At 42.3% G+C, this 24,335-nt stretch overlaps 2 protein-coding genes across 3 annotated transcripts in view; one reads left to right on the top strand and one right to left on the bottom strand.

Moving 5' to 3' along the window:
- The window catches only part of PLPPR1 (phospholipid phosphatase related 1), a 159,042-nt gene that overhangs the window by 105,560 nt on the left and 29,147 nt on the right, over positions 1-24,335 (bottom strand). Inside the window, exon 1 of one of the 2 annotated variants that reach the window (XM_048932421.1) lies at positions 3,425-3,510. The exons of the other annotated variant lie outside the window; for it this stretch is intronic. The gene's annotated coding sequence lies outside the window, so the exon portion shown is untranslated. Of the gene's footprint in view, positions 1-3,424; positions 3,511-24,335 lie in introns of those variants that run through there. 2 annotated transcript variants of the gene reach the window in all.
- Positions 1-24,335, top strand: part of LOC125687406 (uncharacterized) — a 212,757-nt gene that overhangs the window by 2,765 nt on the left and 185,657 nt on the right. The window contains exon 3 of the mRNA XM_048932534.1: positions 22,153-23,818. Coding sequence (XP_048788491.1) covers positions 22,153-23,818 — 1,666 coding nt within the window. The remainder of the gene's footprint in view (positions 1-22,152; positions 23,819-24,335) is intronic.

Consider the following 24,335-nt stretch of genomic DNA (forward strand, 5'->3'; position numbering starts at 1 on the left):
AACTGACCGGGGCTGTCGGAACACTTTCACAAGGGGACTTCAGCCAGGGTCGCCAAAACAAAGGCGACAGGTTCCCCAGGGGTCGTTCTTAGGACCGGTGCTCCTCCCCATCTTTATCAGTGACACAGACGATGGCATCGAGTGCACCCTCAGCAAGTTTGCAGACAACACCAAGCTGAACAGTGCCATCAATCTGCTGGAGGGAAGGGAAGCCACCCCAGAGGGGTCTGGATGGGCCCCTGGAGAAGTGGGCCCTCATGAAATTCATCATGAGGTTCCTCATGAGGCTCCTCATGAGGTTCAACAAGGCCAAACGCAAGGTGTTGCACCTGGGCCGGGGAAATCCCAGCTATTTCTATAGACTGGGGGAGGATCTCCTTGAGAGCAGCCCTGTGGAGGAGGACTTGGGGGTCCTGGTAGACAAGAAGCTGGACGTGAACCAGCAGTGTGCATTTACAGGTCAGCTGTCTATCATCTGTGAAACCTCATGGGGAACAGGAGAATTTGCCAATGTCATTCCAATCTTCAAAAAGGTCAGGAAGAAGTATTTGGGCAAAAGGAAGATACACATACAGCTCTGGCTTCCCACCGTGGAAGTGCTATTAAGCACATCCACCATGAACAGGGAGACAAATTTTTACAGATACTGGAGCTACCAGAGCCAGTAATACGCTGCCAGCCTACTGGTAACTAAAGCCCAACTAATATGTTTCAGTCACATCTGGTACTTACTTGTCAAGAGAGAAATTGCCTAGTAGCTGATCATAACCAGATGTGTGTAAATTTTAAGACTTGCCTGATGTCAGCCTCCTAAAGCACTCTTGATTTCCTAGTTTGCAGGAACACAGAAGAGAGAAGATGAACAGATGAGACAGTTTAGAGGATGTAAATAAGGTGCAGTAATATTCAGGATCAGAATAAAAAATTATTTTAAAATTTCCCAAGGAAGTAAATGCTTGGTTTCTGTGTCAGCTATAGCCATTCAAAGAAATCGGCCCGTCAGTGATAGTGTTTAATGCCCTTATAGAGCCAGTGATAAAAAACTGATTTCATACTACCAAACACGTTGAAAAACAAACAAAAAAACCCCTACTGATCCATGAAGTAAACCCAAACACATTTACTGACACAGTAAACAATTTTTCAGTGTTTGAGCACCTGACAACAGCTTTGAGCCTTTTCTGCTAACAGAGGCCACATTTTAATACCTTTATGCTTGTGTTAGCTAACCATTTTATACTAAACAAGTATATGTAGGCAATTTTTTTTCACAGCAAATCTAATCTGATGATCGTCGATACAAATAACACTCTTATGAAGTCAACTTCATGAACAACCATCCCGATTCCTGGACTACCCGCCTGCTAAAACAATTTTGCTAAACCCTTTGTGCCAAAGCAGGGCTTGATTCACAAGAAGTAATGCCAGGGATTTTCAGTATTCTCAAAGAGGTATTTTCCCTTGCTACTAGCTTCATGTGGAAAATCACCTGGTTCCTGAAAGATAAGTAGCAGTATAAACTCTTTAGACAGGCAGGCTGATAGGGAATCTGTAGCACTTACATCTTCAAGAGAGTTCAAGTGGGAGGGTCAGCTAAGCAGGGGCCTTGCAGTAACCTCTAGCTGCAGGCAGGAGAGTGAAATCCCAGTGGCACTGCTGATTATGACAGAATTTACAACCATGCCACAGGGCTAGAATTTCAGGGATGGGCTTCGCTTTGTCTCACCTGCAGATGCTGCCTAAGTAGAACTCAAAACTGGAGTTGCGTAAATAGCAGGTACACATCCTAATATTCAGGAAGCTATAGGGAACAGCCATCAGCCTTATTTTCAGCTATCACACACCTCCAAATCTTTCCTTATCCTGCAGATCTGAAAGTGTCATCACAGTTGATTTGTTTCATGTGGTGAGGTGTTGAATTCCCTGCTAAAATATTCAGTTTATCATTCACTGAAGGTTATTTTGAGTAATACCTCCTAAAATGTGATACTGCATCAGTGAGCCCAGGGAATAGAACTTGTAACCAATTAAACTTCTCTCTTGTGGAAGGATTAGCAGTGCATGATAAATGAGGTAGAAACCCGAATACAACACTCATTATGAGATTCTTTAAAAACATTGAACAGACTTTGCAAAACAAACCTCACTGAATTTATCCAGGCAGTTAACGAGACCGTTCCCATTCCCATTCCTAACTTTCAATTAACTAAAAAATGCTAATTGATCTAGCTATAATTTCATTCCTTCAAACTTTCAAATGAATCTAAGTGAAACAGCCATGTGCTATCCTTGGGCAAAATAAAAAGACTATTTCTGGCCTTTACCCATCTACCTGAAGGCACTTCATCTTGATTTACACTAATTGGGATTGTAAACATCTCTGAGTAAGTGCAAAATGCCACTGGTTATTTCCCGCACCTCTGATTCGGAAAGCTTGAATTTCTAAGGATATTAATAGCAGTAAAATGGTAAGTGTTGTAAGCAGTAAGGTAACAGTTTATGTACATAAGGAAATCTGAATTGCAGATAAAAGTAGTATGTTTTGTGTAAGGAAAATATAGCAGTCTGGAGTTACAAAACTAGCATATTCAAGGCCCAACACTGCAGCTGACTGATTAAGCACAGGCAAGAGAAATGGATCTTCTACTCACATCTGTGCTAATCACCAGTTTTAAAATGTTGCACAGGGAGCTGATGTCAGTGTCTCATCTGCAGAATCTACAAAGAAAATGGTCAAGACCTGTTTTTATCCACAGCTGACAGTTTTACAAGACTTGGGCTGAAAAGTAAACCACAGAATCACAGAATTTCAGGGGCTAGAAGGGACCTCAGAGATTACTGAGCCCACTCCCTCTGCTAAAGCAGCTAGTCTACAATAAGTGGCACAGGTAAGTATCCAGCTGCATCTTGAATATCTCCATAGAAGGAGACTCCACCATAACTCTGGGCTGCCTGTTCCAGTGCTCCATCATTCTTACCACAAAGAATGTCTTCTACATCTTTGTATGGAACTTTCCATGTTCAAGCTTTAGGCCACTGCTCCTTTGTCCTATCACCACACATCGCTGAGAAGAGCCTGGCCTCATCTATTTACCTTCCACCTCCTTTTAAATATTCAAATATTTCCTCTCCGCTCATTGAGATTGTACAGGAAGAGCTTGTGACTTCATTTCAGCCTTCAAAAGAATTCCATTGCATTTGGTGTCTCTGCTTGCAGAGCACTGATACACTCTTAGGAAACCCTGATAGATAAAACATAGATCTGTCTGCTCCTCAGGCTTTTATCAAGGCCACCAGGTGGAAGAAGAAGATGACTTTGTGGAGAAAGATGTCAACATGGTTATGAAATACAGAGTGTAAGAATCCAACAATGCAAAATAAGAGAGAAATAATAGTAATTATATATTTCTATATACATATTTACCGAAGAAGTGATGCACCACACAATTGCTCAGCAACATTCAGTGGATGTTCAGCCAGTCCTTGAGCAGCAGCTGCCCTCCAGCCAACTCCCCCGTTTTGTTGTTCCACATGATACCACAGAGTATGGGACATCTCTTTGGACAGTTTGGGTCAGCTGTCCTGGTTCTGCCTCCTCCCAGCTCCTCATTTGCAGGGCAGCACAAGAAGCTGCAATGTCCTTGGCTCTGTGAAATGCTGCTCAGCAACAAGTAAAACATCGGTGTGTTATCAACACTGTTTTTCTTCTGAAAGCAAAACATCATACCATAACCAAACACTATGAAGATAAAAAACTCTATTCCAGCTGAAACCAGGACACCACATCATGAATTCTGCCTGGAAAACTATATGGTCTGAAAATTCTGTCTTCTATAATAAGGAGATATCAGTTTAGAGAAAACAATTCTTGTAATCCCTGCCAAATTCCTCAGGAATTTGCAGGAAAAAAAAAAAAATTAAGACAAAAACTGTTGTCATGGTTTTATGATTTTTGGTCATCAGTATTAGACACCATAACATCATGTAATGCACTGGGGGGGCTGACTTCTGCCGAATGTTCGTCCAACGAGAAGAACTACTTTTCCCCAGGAGACTTTGCGGTCAGCTAGGGGATATAACTCCATGCAAGGTCACCTGATCCTTCTTCTTCGCCTGCTCTTCGCCATCTGCGCTTTGCCATCTGCACTTCGCCGTCTGCTTTTCTTCAGTCACTCAACTGGACTGCACTTCTCACCTCAGCGTTGTGGTGAGGTCTATCTACCATCCAGACAGACTCTCTCTCTCATTGTATTTTGCTAATACTATATTTAGTAAATCTTTTGTTCCACCTCAGATTATTGCTGTTGTTTTCAAGTATTTTGGGCTCCCCTGTTTCCCCTTTCCTGGAGGCGCAGATCCGCAGATCCCTCCGCCCTCCTGGTCATGGAACCGGGCCGAATCAGCCCATAAACCGTTGACAACTGTCAAATACATTTCCCTTATTCAGATGCAAAACTCGCATTTCACTCCAGAAATCCTAGTGTTCATCTTTTCTTCTCAAAACACCCTTTTCAACTGTTCCATCAAAATTTATTGAGCTATTCTAAAAAGTATTGGTTGCTTATGTGCCAGCAAGAACACAAATAAATGATCCTTAATTTGTAAAAGGCTTTCACAGTTATGCACAGAAATAGTTTAGTGACTGATGATATTAGAAACATAATTCAAAAAATGCATGCTCCATGCTGAGGCCAAGTCCAAGCAAGACTTTTTTTCAGGTCTTCACTGCATTTTAATTGGATCATTTTAATAAATGATGTAATTCATCCTCTTATTACAAGGATTTCATGCTGTGCTGAACAAACCAGGTCACCAAAAATTATGTTGCCCCCCAACAACTTCCACAAAGGAAGGACCAGAAATGTATTTTTGAAACCTTAAAAAACAGAATCAAGAACAAAAAATACATTTATTCCTCAGTTCATTTAGAGGTTTAGAAATTCTCTTGTTTCTAGCTGGAAGATTTAATGTAACTGTTTTCCTTCCTCTGCCCTTTAGAGATTTGTACAAAAAAATTATGAATCATTAAAAATTCACATTTTGTTTGTGATTATATCATTCAATATTTGTTCACAAAATACCTTATTTTACCATCTCAGTCGAATGAGATGCTCTGGACATTAAGATAGATGCTGGAATTGTTTTGCATGGTTCCTTTGAGATGCAGGACTGGCCATTCTTTCCAGCTGTACAACTACTTCACCCAATTTCAAAGGGGATAGGTTAAAATTAGTAATACAGTGGGGAAGAGTTGATGGTTGGACTAGATTATGTTACTGGTCTTTCCAACCTTAAAGATTCTATTAAAAATACCTGCAAGATAAATTCAAATAGAATACAGATGAATATTTCACTTCAAGGTCTTCAGAAGAGATTGTAAACCATACATAGGCAAGGGGATGAAGAGGATCAGAGCGGGCATGAGACTTAAAAGTCTGAACAGCTTAATTTTTTCTTTGTTAAATCAAAGTTTATAAACAGCCGATAAAAACACAATGACGACGTCAAAATAAAAGCTACTTCCTGAATTATTTTGGAGCACCTGATTTCTTTAGTTCTGAATTTCTGTTTGAGTATAGGTTAACAAAACATAGTCTCAAACAAAGAAGATTTCATGCCTAGTATTAACAAGTGCCTCTTTCTCTGCTATCACCTGCTTCATGCCACACGGTTCAGCACACGAGTGCAGTCATGAGTAGAGTTACACCCTGGTTTTGCAGCTTTCCACCATGGGAGGAACTGAACGTTTAAACTTCACTTTAAACTAACCAGCAGAAATTTCCTTGGTGCCATGAGGGGTTACAATGCAGCCAGAACTAGCACCCATCTGCCCCTCTCCCTGATTTCTTCAATGCAGATGCAATCCATCCAGTGGGCAGGGATGAGCAGAGAATCTCTGGACTATTTCAACAGAAGCCTGTAGGTCCCTTTCACACTTCTTACTGAGCAAGTGATAGCACATCCCTCTTTATCTGAAAAAAGACACTTGTGCAAAATGCCAGCGACTCTCAGGCTGCAGGTGGAGATCTTCGCAAAAGTATCTGGACCTCTTTCACTTCCCTGCTACAACAGTTGAGGGAACCAGTGCTTTGGGGAGTGTTCTAACATGTCTTAATGTAAAAATGAAACAGTGGGAATGCTGAATGAGCATGGGAATGAACAGAGGGCATGTAAAGCAGATCATCTAAAGGGAAGGAAATCAGGTGAGAGCTATATTTTACTTCCCAGCCTTTTTCAGTAGGTGAATACTGCATTGAAAACTGCCTTTTTTTTTTTTTTTTCTGGAGGATGAAGAGCTCTAAGAAAGGCATCCCTAAGTGCTGCCAACTTTGTTCAGATCCTTTCTCCCTAAGGACAGTTTCCTAGGGGAACTCATCCAGAAATTCCTTAAATAGCCTGAAGTTTGTATTCTTGAAGTTCAGGGCCCCAAATCCACTCTTTTACACGGCCAAACTGCAGCTCAAAATCATGTTAAGCTAATAGTAAACACCAGATGTGTAACAAGCAAAACTGAGAACACTCCACAGACAATAAATAAACAAACTGTAGAATCACAGAATTGTTAAGGTTGGAATAGACCACTAAGATCAAGTCCAACCATCAATCCATCACCATCATGCCCACAATCTGTGTCCCTCAGTGCCACATTCACAGAATCACAGAATGGCCAGGGTTGAAAGGGACCTCAAGGATCTTCAATCTCCAACCCCCCTGCCACATGCAGGGCCACCAACCTCCATGTTTAATGCTAAGGCTGCCCAGGACCCCATCCAACCTGGCCCTGAACACCTCCATGGACGGGGCATCCACAACCTCTCTGGGCAGCCTGTTCCAGTACCTCACCACTCTCTGGGTAAAGAATTTCCCCCTGATGTCTGACATCCACACTATCAGGAATGGTGACTCCATCACAGGAAATTGTCCTGAGTGTTTTGCATTCTCCTTTTTATCTATCTGCCCATGATACATCCAACGGAATCATGTTTAACCTGTAGATTGTAATTAATGTCCACAGCTTGCAGACATTATGTGGGCTTCAGAAACACTACCTAGATGGAAAGCTAGAAATTCCCTGCTAGACTATATGACATCTTAACAGACTTACAAAGTAATTACTATTAATTCAGATCTGGGAAAAAAAAAAAAAAAAAGAAAAAAAAAAAAAAGAAAAAAAAAAAGAGAAGGATGAAAATTTAGCAAAGTATAAGAAGAATGTTTCAGAACAGTTAGTATCTTTTATAGAGCTTGCAGTGCTCATTCCTTCTTTGTGGTGCTATGTTCACCACAAAACTCCCTGGACCCTATAGTGATGGCTCTTGACTAGGATAGGAGGGAGAGTTATGGCAAGCTATCAGTGTACTAAATTTTAATCCAAGAGGAAGCCATTAATGCTGATAGCAGGAGCTTACACTTCCATGGTCTAAGATCCTTTGGAATTTATTTTAATACCTTTTGTAACATGGCTTACACATTACTTGTTCTACACTTGTCTGCAATTCCACATGATGTTCAGATTCACTATTTATGGCACATTCTAAATATTCTTTCTTTGCTGTCTTTGTAATGTGTAAAACCAATTTTAACCACTGCCAAGGCTGCAATCCTTCAGAGACCAATGCTTTAACTGGCCAATGCTATTTTGGCTGGTTGTAGTTCTTACACCTGTTATCACTTCGTGCTTTTTCATTTAATACCTCTGTTCTCCTCTATGCTACTTTTTATCCTCGGTTCCCAGACAGTCCAGTCTATGAGGAATGAAGAATTGACAGTCTTATCAGAGAAACACAGAGATGTTATTATAAAAATAAGCACTGTATTGTGATCACATAGAAGTAAGCTAAGACAAAACTGATTCAGTAACAGCTCATGCTCCGTTAGACAATTGCTGTTAGAACTAAAAAGACCAGAACAAAGCTCCAGGCATGCCAGGAGAAGCCATGACAGATCTGACAGCAGATCTGACAAAGTTTAATCTTTGAGCATTTGGTACAGAAGACTACTGAAAATCCTCCAATGGCTTTAAGCTCATGAATGTGACCAAGTAGAGGTGCTCTACGAGGCCCTTGCTCCTGCCAGTGTGATTTGGTCTCACAGAAACTTTGCAGGTCTCAGAGGAACCTACATGGCCATTGACGTGCTAAGCATTTGATTTTTTCAAACAATGCAGAGGGCACAACTAACTAAACTGTTACCATTAAAATGACAACTACAGAGTACATAGCCAAATTCTGAAATTCCTGTAGCTGAGACTACACCTCTTATATATATGTCACCTCTTACAGTGAGGTTTGATTAAAATCACATTCCTTAACACAGTTTTTATTAGATATAAACCTTTCATTATATGTTTATGATATGCTGTGAGCAGTTACATGCACATAAATTGGTATGCACCCAAATACAACTGGAATGGACAAACTGCATTGCAAATGATGACTGGAAATAAATGGAATAGATTTACAATTGCACCTGGTCAAATTACAATTAGCCATCTAAATACTAGCAGTTGACAGCTGCACGTAAATGTACCTACGTTGCTTTGTGCTATTTACTGGCATCCCTTTAAAGAGACCATCAAGAACAGTGTCTTCTTCAGCAGCCCTTCACTGCTGATGCACAGCTTGCAGCTCTAAAACACTGCAATCCTCATTACTTGATCATTAGTTGAAATTAATTGATCAGTTATCAAAAACCAAACAAATCTTTTCCAGCAAATTGGAACACCACATACAGAGTGTTTTGCATTGCAGAGGAAACTAGCTTCTACCATCTGTTTTTTTTTTTTGTCCATCCAAGGGCCACAAATTTATGCAGTGTTTTTTAAAATACTCCCAGTACAACATTAAAAAGTGGCACACACATTCCAGTCACAGCCTTTTAAAGCTATGTCAATTAGTAATCTATTAAAAACTCAAGATACCCCAGCAATCATTTCTAGACTCGGCTGATTCACCATCGCTGCTTGTAGTGCTCTAAGCATCACACTTCACCAATGCACAAAAACACTTGTCTCACACAGACTTGCATATCTTTTTTTTTTCTTCAGTAAGTTATGTGGTGAAACACTGCATTTGTAGCCGAATAAACTAATAATTGTGACCACTGTTATTAATAGGAATTACATCTATTCTCACAAAAAGAAGCTCTGGTTTTGAGTTCAACACAAATATAAATTACGTCAGCATTTCCACCTTACCTTTGTTCATGTTTTTTTTGCTTGCTGTCACATCAGTCATGACAACATGACCTATACAAAAAGTACGGCACTTCTGTCTTCAAATCTATGAGTATATGATAACAGAAACAAAAAAGGAACCTGACAACAAACTTAGGGAGTGTTAAAATCTGCAGTGTTGGAATGGACAGCATACTCTTCTGTGTTATGGAGGTCAAAAATAGCAAAGATTGTAAAGAATGTAGACTGTGTACCTCAATCATTTGCACTCTGCCTGATTCCCTTGTTCTAGTTGTGTTGATTCAATTCTGAAAACTTAATCTTTGTAGACCCGTTCTTCCAAAAGCTTCTGGAAGGTGCGCTAGAGAAGCATTACAGCCACAGATGTGTATTTTTTGCTTCTCTACATGCAGGGCTTATCTCAGGATGGGATGCCTGCTGAGCTTTGCTCTCCATTCTCTCTGCAAAAGGCACACTATTGCAAGCTCTTGTCCAGGGGACAGTTCAGGATCACGTGGCTCTACTTCCAGGCTGCCTCTTATGGTCAGTGCCACTGGGTCCTGCAGCAGGACTGCTGCATATCAGAGATCAGAGTGCCCTAGCTTCTTAAGCTTGCATGAGCATCTCTGTCAGCTTGTAGTCACATCTTCACCTCTCATTCCGTTTCAGTATTTGTTTCCACAGAATATCCTAATTGCAGATATCACTGTCCGTGCTAGACAGTGTCCAGTTCCACTACACTTATTCACAAATTAGTTGGATGTACCACTATAAATTATACAGATAAGTAAATCAGAAAAGGATGAGACAAGGATGAAATAAACTTTTTTTTTTTTCTTTTCTTTTTAAGTTCTATTTATTAGTGGTAGAAAATACTTTCCTCTTAATCCCAGTGGATTGTCTTGTGCCTCCCTTGAGATGCCTGCACCCTGCTTTGGAAACTACTGGTTTAGAAGACCACAGACAAAGCCTGACAATCATTTCTGACCCAAATACGCTTTCATTGGCGTAATTTTCATTCCAAAAAAAACTTTTCATCTTTTGATATGCCTTTCAAAGCTTACATAAATCAAGAGGGCTCCTCAGAACGATGATCTGTTGCTGCAGGGGACACATCTAACACAGCTTTTGCAGCTTCCCACTGAGAAGCTGCAGTTGAGAGCTTGCACAGCATTTTCTCATTCAGAAGTGGTAAGGCAAAGAGTTCCTGTTATTTAAGAAGTCAGTGAGTGCACTTGTTTTTGATTTAAAGACCTACTTTTGTGAGCCAGCCCTCTTACATTTCTGGAGTCAGAGTGGCCTAACAACTTAGTATGCCTCTGATTGCACATCTCCTTTTAAGACCTTCAAAGGGTGCTCCAAAATTCACTTTAAAGATTCCCAGTACCTCATTAACAGGAGTGCCAGGTCTCATGATGATTCTGGCAGAGGATGGAGTGGAATAACTCAAACCACAGGCCCCCACTCCTGTTTCCATCACCACTCTTTCAGGAAGGTGATCTAGTAATCACTGAGATTACAGATTACACATTCTAACAGTCCCTTTAAACCTTTTCATGCCAGCTGCTCAGTCAGGATTTCCATCTCTTAGACCAGAAGACAGACTGCTGATTGAGTCTCTTATAGTTGCTGCACCAATGCACGTGTGCACCAGCGGAGTGTAGCAGGCAGGTGTGCCCAGCCCCTGATTTTCACTCCTGATTGCTCTTCCTCCTGTAAGGCAGCCTTCAGTGCCTCATTGTCTTCCAGCATTTCCTTCCTTAATTTCCTTCCTTAGAGGACACTCTTAACAAGCTTTTGGTGACTGCAGAATACATTCACCTGTTATGCTGCAAAGCCATTCTTCAGTTGTATTTTCTCAGTTTTTAAACTTCCTCTCTCATTTTCTCTCTGTTTTCTGTCTCCCACTTTCAAGCAACTTTATCTCCTATCTTCACCACTGTCTCCTGCACATCTGATTTTTTCACAGGAAGACTGCACTGTGCTTTTTCTTTCAGTTTTGCAAGCTTCTGTTCAGTATCTCAGAATTTGAATTCCAGGAGTCTGTACACCAGTGTATATCCCATCTCCAGTTACTGTTTTTTAAGTGACATACGTACCAGGATCACAGACACACACACTACCTGGTTGACAGCCCCATTGTGCTGTAAAGGCCTCCAGAACTAGCTGGCTGTGTTCTCCACCAGCTCAATCAGCTTGTGCCGTCTATGTGATGCAAAGAAATAAACTTCACATTAAGATTCAGAAAATTATTACTAGTTTAACTGAAAAATCTAATGAAATGATGTCAGTCTATGCCTTCTTGTGACCACAGAGGGGGTACAACAGGAGCTCTGTGGCAGGACCCATTTACTATTCCTTAACAAGTTGAAACCAGTATTTCAAGAAATCTAGGTTGCTTAAACCCACATTCACTTCACCACACAAGTGTGGCGAAAAAATGTGCAAGCCCTACATCTTAGGCACAGGAGAGCCTGAGGCATGTTTCTTACCCAGTTGGTCTCATCATTAAGAGCAGCCAAATGCAGATCAGCTCTTTGCCCTCCACTGCCTGACAGGCATATCCACAGAGAGATATCTCTTCCTCCAATCAGGTGCATTAATGACTTCTGCAGAGAGCACAGCTGCCATGAAAGCAGTCGAGACTGAGTTTTCAAAAGGAATACTGAGCTAATGGTTCAGTGGCATGGATGGCGCTCCCATAAAGAACAGAGTTCATCAAAGCTAGGTTTTTGTCTCAGTGTCAATATAAATTCATATTTCAGCATGCCAATTCTTGGATCAAAGGTACCATAGCTGTGTGTCTCAATGCACTGCTCAGGTATTAAGCATATTTATAAATGAAAATTTTTCAAAAGAAGATCACTGTTTAACTCTACATTCGCAAGCTGTGTGCTGAATCAGGTACTGTCTGTCCTTTTACAGCTGCCAAAAAAGCCATATATAAGCCAGATTGTACATTCAGTGAATTCAGCAGAATCACAGACACAGGGCCACCACTTTACCCAGATGGATCTACCACTGCTTGCCAACTCACAGTGCACCAATCTGGTATTAATGAGCATGCAACCACGCTGTCAGTGCTGATGGATACAAACTAGGTCTCTGCTTCTGTGCAGTATTAAAACCCTTTCACCTTTTCTTCCTGACAAAACCAGAATGTTGCCAAACCTCACCTCCCAGCACATCTTGGCACGCAGGAAATAAATCAGCAGGAAACTGTCAGAGAGATGGATGACAGGAGGGAAGATGAGGTCCATTATAATGAGTTTGGTCCCATGGAGCAAAGCTCAGAATAAAACTGGATGGCATAAGAAAGCCCCAAGATAAGAAATTCAGTGTTAGTCACAACAGGAGGTATTTTCTCATAAGAAAATGACAGTAACAGCTGAACATAGTGGGCTTCTCCAAACAGAGAGGAGCCTGTGATACTGATTTTCACTGTAGAGTGCAAAAGGAGCACTGTGACCATTATAAACTATCTGCAAATTCACTGTCCAAATCTACTACTTGACACTGCTTTTGCAAATAATCCTCCCTCATCATCTTGTAGACACGGTAGGATCTAGAGAAGTCCAGAAAAACCTTGAGATGTTGAAAGAAGGCATTTCACAACTTTTGCATCTGTATCAGTGGCTGACAGTGACTTCAGCTGGGTGAGAGTTTGCTTCTTATCAAGTTATTACTGTAAGAAGACTCAGCTGTTAAATCAGCATGCTCTTCATTACAGAACCATAGAACCACAGAATCATACCACCAGACAAATTTTTATAAGAGACAGAAAAAGGCAACTCAATTTATGTTTCTCTCTGTTCAAGAACTTTTTGGAGGAAGTTCCTATTCTGCACAGTCTAAAAAGCAATAGACTAGGGAAAACATTTGCTTATATGTAAGTGCTTTAGACAATAACCTAAGAGTCCTTATAGAATTTTAGCTTACCATTCTCATGTAAACATATTATTAAAAATTAGCAGAATTGCTAGCAGCAAGCTGGGCTCCTTCAAACAAAGCCTCAGCTTCTAAGTTTGCAGTTGGAATCAACCAGACAAACACAGTACTGTCCTTCCATACTGGTATTCGTACTAGGATAGAATTGGCTTGCCAAGGGTAAGTCTGCACAGGGGTTATCGGAGTGAACTATCACCAACAGGAATGTGGGTTTCTCTGAGTACCTTGTGTTGCTTGAAATAATCTAGCAGATTATTGCCAAGGCAATTCACTAAAACAATTCACTACCACTAACTCAAATCATATTAAGGGCGCTCAGGGCAGCACAGGAAACAACTGCACAGTTTTACAGAAAATAGAAGCGACTCTTCCTACTAAGCCATGAGGGAAGTCTGGGTGAATGTACAGACTAATGGGCTTAATAAAGTTACTTCAACTGCTTAGAAGGGCTTGACTCTTTTGACTTTGATTTCAACTCTGCAGGCATCAAGCAGAGCAAGTAGATACCTGTCAGCAGAGAACCTTTTGTAAAAAACCCTGGAGATATGCAGTAGAACTTTTAAGATTTGTATGAAGAAAATATGAATGGGAGTTAAGTTTGCTGTCGAAGGAGGCAGACAGGAAAGCACTAGGAATAAAAACAAGAGAACAAGTGTTAAAAAGAAGGAAACTAGCTGCCACAAAGCGCTGTAAGCATAGTTTCATTCAAACTGAAAAGATAAGCTGCTGAGAAACTGAGCAACCTAAAATGGAGCCATAAAATACCCAGAAAAAGAAACAGAAGAACTCTGTCTGACTATTAAGAACGTGAAACACAATACTGAGGTGGAAAATAAATCTTGCGTTCACTCCTAGACACTACAGAGGAAAAGCAGGTCCATGCCCCATCCACCACTGCCAGACAAGAAGAGCCCCAGAAATGCAATGGGACTCAGTGGCCAGCAATACAGATCCACACTGCTCAATGCATTCAGTGACAACAACACAAACTTGTCTTAATCAACAGCTCAGTGTAAAGAAAGAGCTCTGCCACTAGCGTGAGTGGAAACCCACACAGGACTAAGGAGCACTATCTTACAGTGCTGCTGGTGTCAGGGATGTGAACAAATGACTGATAGTCAACTGCTGGCCACAAAAACAACGCGGGGAAAAAGGTTTACTACAATTACTAGGGATCAAAGAAGAAACATACTGCAGGGTATATTAAGATGCAATGTAAAGCTGTCGATCAAAGAAGAAGGGGTATTTGCCCATGTCCTGGATAAGCATGAAAACAATTCCAAGCAAACTTAAAACGGAAGGGTAAAAAAATCCCACCATCAACACCGATGTTCTCTTTACACCTGAGATGCCGATGGTAATTCTCCATTCTTCTTGATGAAGACTGATACTATTGACCAATGGACTCAGGGCAGCACTGGATGGTCCATGGAAACTTGGAGAAAGGGCAGCTCCTGGGATGCTTACACAGAATAGCTGCACTTGTCTTATGAAAGGGAATTACTCAGGAAAAGAAAAAACAGAGCCCACAGGTAATTTGGGCAATTGTTACAATTTCAACCAAAGTATGTAGGTCAATCTAAAAGTAATGCCCTTGATTTAAACTTCTCAGGTCTCCGATGCATTTCCCCCATCAATTTTTGTATTAGTTACTGATGTTTGTTTGCAAACCAAGAAGTTTATTCATTATCCAGAAATCAAACTACCTGAGAACAATTTTGAAATGAGGTATACCAAACTTGATCCACTTTCAGGAGCTGGTTATCGGTTTGGTTTTGGCTTTTTCTTTTTTGAACTTTAGGAATGCATACCTTTCCATTATAAAGGTTTTCATTGAAATCTAGGGCTTATGTGAAATGCCAGGGAAAGAGATGATGTAACCACCAGACACTGAAAGCAAAGACTCTAAGACAAACAGAAGAATAACTGTGCAAACCTACCCTGTGTAACCTTAATGTCAAAAAAAGACATGACACTTGGCTGGAAGATGGCAGGAATCTCCTATGTTTTCCTGCATGTAAGGAGAGCTCTTCCCTGTTTTCAATGAATATGGCACAAGAAGGGTTTTTCGTTTTTCAGGCATAGCGATGCGATCAGAAATGTTTCTGTTAGAGCTCATTGGCTTTGACCAGACCCATACACAGGTTAAATGCTGATGCATACAGAGATGAATGACCATTTAATATCACTCATTCACAAATTATGTTTTGTTTTGGGTTTTTTTTGGGACATAGCAGTAGATAGCTCAGGACATGAGAAGAGGCCATCTAGCTGATTTAAAACCACTGGAGTGATTATTTTGTTTATCTCCATACAAATTAAGTGCTGTTATTCTCTCAAAAACATTTGCCAAAACAGCATCTCCTACCAAGCATGCTGTTCTCCACTTAGGAGGATAATCAGAAAGGTCTCACCTGTATGTGTGGGGGTGCAGAATGTCAGTCCAACCTATCAGCATAATGAAAGATGGAAAATATCTGAATGGTCTTATAAAATCACTCTTTGTTCACACACTGATCCAAAAACCTAAGGTACAAAGGGAGATACTATTTTGCTGCAGTGAGCACAATTTTACAGAACTGGTGCTGTTATTTCCTTTCCAACTTAGATAAGCTTAATACAGTTCAGAAGTTGTATTTTCTAAGCCAAATGAGTTTGTTATTATCTTAACCAGCACTGGCCTATAATAAAGAGATTTCTCAGGCTGAAGGCATTGACCTCCAATCAGTGAGCTTAAGGGTATTGTTTAATTCATTGTATCTTATACCAACAGAGAAAAAAATGTGACAGAAACTAACTGTCAGCTGAAAACTTTCACCAACTGTATTTTTTTTTTTTGCATCCTTTTTCTTTGGTCTTCTTAGGTCTGAATTCAGAATATATGCAAACGTAGCACGCTGTGGGTGGAATGTCCTCTCAGGGACCATGAAGAAACCTCAACTAAAAACAGACCAGGTGAAACTGTAGAGAGATACAAAGTGCCATTAAAGCTAGCCAGAATTTAACTCTGCAAAAGCATCCTTCTAAAAACAAAGAGCTATTTCAGCTTTAAAAACCCTTTTCACTATTCTGAGTTGAGGGAAAGTTTGTTGTGTATGTGCTTACCAGAGAAAACAGAGGAAAGAGTCAGAAGGCACACAAGCTGCTGAAGTGTTTACTAAACAGAGAAATCCCTTTAATTTTCAGATGAAAAGTTTGTAACTTTACTATGGATGTTTATTAACTTTTTATAGTTGGCAAAATAAGATTGAGCAGGCTATGACTTTTCAAATAACACAGAAAACAAGCAAAGCTTTCCTCACTCTCTCATTTCTCACACTTTCCTCTTAAAAGCATAGGCAGGTTATCTGTGGACAGCAGTGTTTTCTCAGTATATCAAACACTATTTGATTTCATATTTCTCTTAATTTCTTTTGTTTTGAATATTGATGACTTCATATGTTTTAAAAAATAAGTATAAGCATTGGAAATCTTGAGTTGGGTTGGTGAATGTGCCTTTGTCTATACGTAGCACAAATAGTTTATCATTTCTGTTTGCTTCAGTTCTAAGTAGCAGAGGAAGGTCTGTCTGAAAAAACAAACAAGCAACACCAAAAACAAAACCAACACAAATAAGCCTTAGGATACCTTTCTAAAAGGGAAAGGTCAGTTGTTCAGCAAAGGTAAGTGTGACTAATGGAGGTGTTCTGGCTGGGGTTTGTAAGACATTGCCTCAAACGCCAGTGAAAAGCACTGTTCAGCTGATGTGCATCACAGCAAGCACAGAAAACAACTCAGCTCTCCCTCATGCTGTATTCCCCCATGCTATTCACTAGAGTGAAATGGAGGCTTTTGTACCTCTGGGACAAAATTTTTAATTCTGTGTTTGTTCTACTCCTGTTAGAATTCTCCTCTGAGAATTTCATTTGTAAATGGCAATAAGCTTTAACAAAAACAAACACATCCAACACACAGAAAAAAAAACTTCCACATTCCATACATCCTTCCTTTCCTAAATAGTCTTTGCAATGCTATGTCTCATATTTACTCCTGTTAACATGAATCCCACTTCATTTGGGGATGTTTCCTGCCTTCTTCTTGCCTCCCTTCTTCTGTCCCTCTTTCATTCAGCCTGAACACAAGGTGCAAGTCTATGATACTCCACATCACAACACTTCATAGATTTGCTTGCAGAGGAAAAAACAAATCCCCAGCTCTGTTTGCCCATCCACACTCTTTCACAACAATATGATCTCAGGTAATTGCTTTCCCTGCCTGGCAGAAATGACAACTGAGCATGGCAATAAGCCAGAACCCAAATCACACCTTCTGAAGCATACCACAGGGAAGAGATGTCTCCAATCAGAAAATGATGCGATCTTCCTTCCCAGGATACCTCCCAATGCCATGACTACTTTGTTCTTTGTTGTAAGCCACCATGTTACTGCAAAAACCTTTTTTACCAGAAAATATACAACTTAAATAAAGCATGTATTCGATGAAGCCATCACATACTTAAAATATTTCCACAATTCAGTGTTGCAGCTGCTACAGCTGGGGAAGAATTAAAGACTTTCCACCAAGAAGTATTTACAGACAGAAAAGTTGGAGTCCTTACAGTTAATGGCTTGCACTGCGTCTCATTTGGTTCAGAGCTGGTGCAACATCATTCTTCGACAAATTACCAGTGACAAATTACCCATGATGAAGACAGTTTCAGCAGCAATGATGAGTAAAACTTAGAACAACTTAGACTGAGACAAAGTTATGTGATGTTGCTCAGTCCCAAGAGTAACTAAAATTGGAAACAAGAATACTCAGGTGTGCTTTATAACAGGTTTCAGAAAATCAGAACAGAGGCTCAGCTGTTTAGTGAACTGTTAACATCAGATACTACTGAATAATAGAAGTGTGGTTAAAGAAAATTCAAAGCCTATATTTTGCATATAATAACTGCTGCATGCAGACAAGCTCCTAGTGCTTGTCTGGGTAACTTAGATGGCCCTTACTTCTGTTGTCCTTCATGTCTTCTCACACAACTTCTGAGAAGTCCTTCAAAACAAAGTAGGATCCTCATCAGAAAACAAACAAACAAGTAAACAACAACAACAACAAAAGAAACTTTTTTTTGAAGCATTTATCATCACAATCAAGAACAGCAATACAAGATTCTGTTGGAGTGTGATTTTCAAATGCTGTTCATTTGCCTGTCACAGCAATGGATAGTTTCTTTTCCTTAATCTGTAATTATTTTTTTAAACTATGTGCTCTCATTAATAATAATTTCTGTAGTTAGTGTATTCAGACAAAGCAAGAAGATTTGCCTGAAGAAGGCAAAAAAGCAGAGACTGCATCACAGAAACTTTCTCAACCCCACTTTTAGGGTTTTAAATACCCAAGCAAACTCACACTCTTATGAAGGACAAACCTTGCTCTCCGTTTATATTTTCACTTTTATGCTTCATACTGTTCATTGAAGCAAAACCACACCTTAGTCTTTCTGTACGATATGTAACATCGTTGTAGCCTCTGTTCTACAGACGTTGAAAAGGACCACAATCATCATCTAGTTTCAACCCCCCTGCTATGTGCAGGGTCACCAACCAGCAGACCAGGCTGCCCAGAGCCACATCCAGCCTGGCCTTGAATGCCTGCAGGGATGGGGCATCCACAACTTCCATGGGCAACCTGTTCCAGTGTGTCATCATCCTCTGTGTGAAAAACTTCCTCCTGTATCTAACCTAAACCTCTCCTGTCTCAGTTTAAAACCATTCCCCCCTGTCCCATCACTGTCCAATAGTACAAGGTGTACTACCCTTACACATTGTATATTGTGTAAGGATAAAGCAGGCATTTATACACTCTGCAGTGTATTAATGAAGGTGATGAGGACTTCTCTTTGATCAAGAGCTGCCATCGACAGTTCTGCAGTGTATTATGAGAGTATAATAATACAAAGTATTTTCAAATGTTGCTAACAAATTTGGACCATGCAAAATCCTGCCTGCTGCAAAGCTCATTTCTGACAATGAGGGCATCAGCTGATTTCAGACATCAGATAGTTTTCAAGCAGCAAAAGACTTCCAGATGTGGTAGATATTCTTAAAGATCCTTGAGGTAATATCAGCCTCCTCAAGCAAGACAGAAAACTCATTTAAAATTTAATGTAGAGTTCTTCAGCATAAAATCCAGCATGGGGGCTAATAGATAATGTAGATGTTCAGTAAGACCAGCTCTTACCCATATGTTCCAAGCATTCTGCATGCAATAAAACTGGAAAGAAAAAGAAAATGGGGGGGAGAGGAATATTCCTTGGAGGTGAGCATTAGAACTTTATTTTTCAGCATTTTTTCTCATATTTTTTAGCATTCAGCTTAGTAACAAATGACAAAAACAATCCATAAAATTTTGTTTTTAAAGTTGAAAAAAACCCCAGAAGCAAAGATCTAAAGCAGAAATAATGTACCTCCTCCAGAAGGTCAAACTGAAAAGTATATAGGATGAGAAACTTGCAAGGGCCATCAGGAAGAAGAAGCCCACTTTATAATTAAAAAGCAAACAAGAACATACTAGAGTGGAACAGTATTTCAGATGAAGAGTTTCTTTCCTGATTTTACAAGCTTGCAGGCTCCTTTGCAAAACATGCCAAAACACAACAGTAACAAGTACAGCTCTTGCATTCCTGAACATCACATCCCTGAACCTGAGCCACTAGATGGGAACTGAGGAAGCAAACTCTCCATGCTGTAAGGGCAGAGCAAGTCCCAGTTTGCCTCCTGAGACTGAATGTGTACAAGTCCATGGTGCAGGACAATATACTTCCCAGGGACCTAGGGGAGATGGCTGGTGTGATTGCCAAGTTGCTCTCTATCATATTTGTAAAGTTGCAGCTGTCAAGTAAAGTCCCCAGTGACCAGAAAAAGGGAGGCATCACTTTCATTTGCAATAAAGACAGGAGGGAGGACTGAGGGAACTGCAGGTCAATGAGTGTCACCTCTGTGCTTGAGAAGATCACAGAATCACAGAATCACAGAATGGCCAGGGTTGGAAGGGACCAGCCCTCCTGCCACAGGCAGAGCCACCAACCTCCACATTTAATACTAGACCAGGCTGCCCAGGGCCCCATCCAATCTGGCCTTGAACAGCTCCAGGGACGGGGCATCCACAACCTCTCCGGGCAGCGTGTTCCAGCACCTCTCTCTGTAAAGAATTTCAACCTAAATCTCCTCTCCTTCAACTTAAAACCATTTCCCCTTGTCCTGCAGCTATCAACCCTTTCAAAGAATTGATTCTCCTCCTGTTTGTAGGCTCCCTTTAGGTACTGAAAGGCTGATCATGGAACAGATTCTCCTGGAAGACACGTTATGGGATATGAGGGATGAGGAGGTGATCCGAGACAGCTAGTGTGATTTCACCAAGGGAAGGTCATGCCTAACCAATCTGGTGGCCTCCTATGATAGAACAATGACATCAGTGGACAAAGGGAAGGCAATTCATGTCATCTACGTGGACTTGGGCAAAGCCTTTGACATGGTTGCCCAGCACATCCTTATCTCTAAACTGGAGAGATGTGGATTTGAAGGGTGGACTATTCAATGGATAAGGACTTGAGTGGCGACGGTTGTGGTCAATAGCTCTATGTCCAGGTGGAGGCCACTGACAAGTGGTGTTCCCCAGAGGTCCGTCTTGGGACCAGCACTTGTTAACCCCTTCATCAATGACATAGATGATGGGATCAAGTGCACTCTCAGCAAGTTTGCTGATGACATTAAGTTGAGAGGTGCAATTGATACAGCAGATGAAAGAGAATGCCATCAAGAGGGACCTTGATAAACTTGAAAGATGGACCATTATCAACCTAATGAAGTTCAACCAAGCAAAAGGCAAGGTTTTGCACTTGGGTGGAGGTAATTCCAGATATGTATACAGACTGTGAGAATAATTCCTTGGGAGTAGCCCTGCTGAGAAGGACATGTTCAAAAGTGAACTTGATGGGTGACAAGGGTGGAGTTCGAAGGGATGGAGTGTGGCAGGGGAATGCTGCCTCCCTGAAGTGTCTATACACTAATGCGCGCAGTATGGGAAATAAACAGGAAGAGTTAGAGATCTGCGTGCGGTCACATGGCTATGATCTCATTGCGATCACGGAGACGTGGTGGGACAGCTCGCATGACTGGAATGTCGTCATGGAGGGCTATGTGCTTTTTAGGAAAGACCGGCCGGCGAGGCGGGGTGGTGGAGTTGCTCTTTATGTAAGAGAGCAGCTTGAATGTATTGAACTCCACCTGGGGGAGAGTGGTGTAGCAGTGGAGAGCTTGTGGGTAAGAATCAAGGGGCGGGCTGGTATGGCTGACACCGTTGTGGGTGTGTGCTACAGGCCCCCTGATCAGGAGGAGGAGGTTGATGAGGCCTTCCACAAACAGTTGGAAGCAGCGTCACGATCCCAGGCGCTGGTGCTTATGGGGGACTTCAATCATCCAGATATTTGCTGGAAAAGCAATGTGGCCAGGCATGCACGGTCCAGATGGTTCCTGCAATGTGTTGAAGACAAATTCCTGATGCAGGTGGTTGAGGAATCGACGAGGAGAGGGGTACTGCTGGACCTTATTCTCACTAATAGAGAAGGGCTTGTCAGGGAAGTAAAGGTCGGGGGCAGCTTGGGTTGTAGTGACCACGAGATGGTGGAGTTCAAGATCCTGAGTGGAAGAAGTAAAGCAAAAAGTAGGATTGCTATCCTGGACTTCAGGAGAGCCAACGTCGATCTCTTTCGGGCTCTACTTGGAGCTGTCTCATGGGCTAGGGTGTTGGAAGGCAAGGGGGCCTGTGAGAGCTGGTCAGCATTTAAGCAGCTCTTCTTCCAAGCTCAGGATCGGTGTGTCCCTGTGAGGAAGAAATCGGGAAAGGGTGGCAAGAGACCTGTGTGGATGAGCAAGGAGCTCGTGCACAAACTCAAAGGAAAGAAGAAGGCCCATGAAATGTGGAAAAAGATTCTGACTACTTGGGAAGAATACAGGAATGTTGTCAGGGTCTGCAGGGATGCAACAAGGAAGGCTAAAGCCCGCCTGGAATTAAATCTGGCAAAGGGGATAAAGGATAATAAAAAAGGTTTTTTCAAGTACATTAACAGTAAAAGGAAGACTAGGGAGAATGTGGCCCCCCTGCTAAGTGACGGGGGTGTTCTGGTAACGGGGGATGCTGAGAAGGCGGAGATACTGAATGCCTTCTTTGCTTCTGTCTTCAGTGAAAAAGCTCCCCCTCGGGAATCTGAGACCCTGGAGATTAGTGAGAGGATCTGGGGAATGGAAGACCCCCCTTCTGTCAGGGAAGAGGTGGTCCGGGAGCGCCTAGGCAACATCAATGTTCAGAAATCCATGGGACCCGATGGGATTCATCCACGGGTGCTGAAGGAGCTGGCAGAGGTGATTGCTGAACCGCTTTCGGTCATCTTTGAGAAGTCTTGGAAGACGGGGAAGGTGCCTGAAGACTGGAAGATAGCCAACGTCACCCCGGTCTTCAAAAAAGGCAAGAAGGAAGACCCAGGCAATTATAGGCCAGTCAGCCTCACCTCTGTCCCTGGAAAGGTGATGGAACAGCTTGTACTGGATGTCATCTCCAGACAACTGGAAGAAGAGGAGGTTATCAGGAGTAGTCAGCACGGGTTCACAAGGGGGAGGTCGTGCTTGACCAACCTGGTAGCCTTCTATGATGTTGTCTCTGGCTGGGTGGATAGGGGGAGAGCAGTGGATGTAGTCTACCTTGATTTCAGCAAGGCATTTGATACTGTCCCCCATGACGTCCTTATAACAAAGCAGAGGAAGTGTGGGATAGATGAGTGGACAGTGAGGTGGGTTGAGAACTGGCTGACTGGCAGAGCACAGAGGGTCGTTGTTGGTGGTGCAGAGTCCGGTTGGAGGCCTGTAACTAGCGGTGTTCCTCAGGGGTCGGTGCTGGGTCCGGTCTTGTTCAACATCTTCATCAATGACCTTGATGAGGGGATAATGGCCACCCTCAGCAAGTTTGCCGATGATACGAAGTTGGGAGGATTGGCTGACACGCCTGAAGGCTGTGTTGCCATTCAGCAAGACCTGGATAGGCTGGAGAGCTGGGCAGAAAAAAACCGGATGAGGTTTAACAAAAGCAAGTGTAGAGTCTTGCATCTGGGGAGGAATAATTCCATGCACCAGTACAGGTTGGGGGATGACCTGCTGGAGGGGAGCTCTGCGGAAAGGGACCTGGGTGTCCTGGTGGACGACAGGTTGGCCATGAGCCAGCAGTGTGCCCTTGTGGCCAAAAAGGCCAATGGCTTACTGGGGTGCATTAAAAAGAGCGTGGCCAGCAGGTCAAAGGAGGTGATCCTCCCCCTCTACTCTGCCCTGGAAAGACCTCATCTGGAGTACTGCGTCCAGTTCTGGGCTCCCCAGTACAAAAAAGACAGGGATCTCTTGGAGAGAGTCCAGCGGAGGGCCACGAAGATGGTGAAGGGCCTGGAGCATCTCCCCTATGAGGAAAGGCTGAGTGAACTGGGTCTGTTCAGCCTTGAGAAAAGGAGACTGAGAGGGGACCTGATCCAGGTCTATAAATATCTAAGGTGTGGGGGGCAGAATGGCGAGGCCGGACTCTTTTCAGTGGTGAGTGGAGACAGGACAAGGGGAAACGGCCGGAAACTGCAGCATAGGAAGTTCCACACAAACATGCGCAAGAACTTCTTTACAGTGAGGTGACGGAGCACTGGAACAGGCTGCCCAGGGAGGTGGTGGAGTCTCTTTCTCTGGAGATGTTCAAGACCTACCTGGATGCCGACCTGTGCAACCTGCTGTAGGGAACCTGCTTTGGCAGGGGGGTTGGACTCGATGATCTCAGGAGGTCCCTTCCAACCCCTACAATTCTGTGATTCTGTGATTCTGTGACATAGGGGCCCTGGTTGATGAAAAACCTAACATGAGCCAGCAGTATGTGCTTGCAGCCCGTAAGGCCAGTGGTATCCTGGATTCCATCAAAAGAGAGGTGGCTAACAGGACGAGGGAGGTGGTTGTCTCTCTATCCTGCCCCCATGAGGCCCCACCTGGAGTACTACGTCCAAGTCTGGGGTCTCCAACAGAGGAAAGAAGTGAAGTTCTTGAAGAGAGTCAGGAGGAAGGCACGAAGATGATCCAAGGACTGAGAACCTCTCCTGTGAAGATAGGCTGAAGGAACTGGGCTTGTTCAGCCTGGAAAAGGGAAGGCTCTGTTGAGG

The sequence above is a fragment of the Lagopus muta genome, chromosome Z (assembly GCF_023343835.1).
Source record: "Lagopus muta isolate bLagMut1 chromosome Z, bLagMut1 primary, whole genome shotgun sequence".
Taxonomy (NCBI): Eukaryota; Metazoa; Chordata; class Aves; order Galliformes; family Phasianidae; genus Lagopus; species Lagopus muta.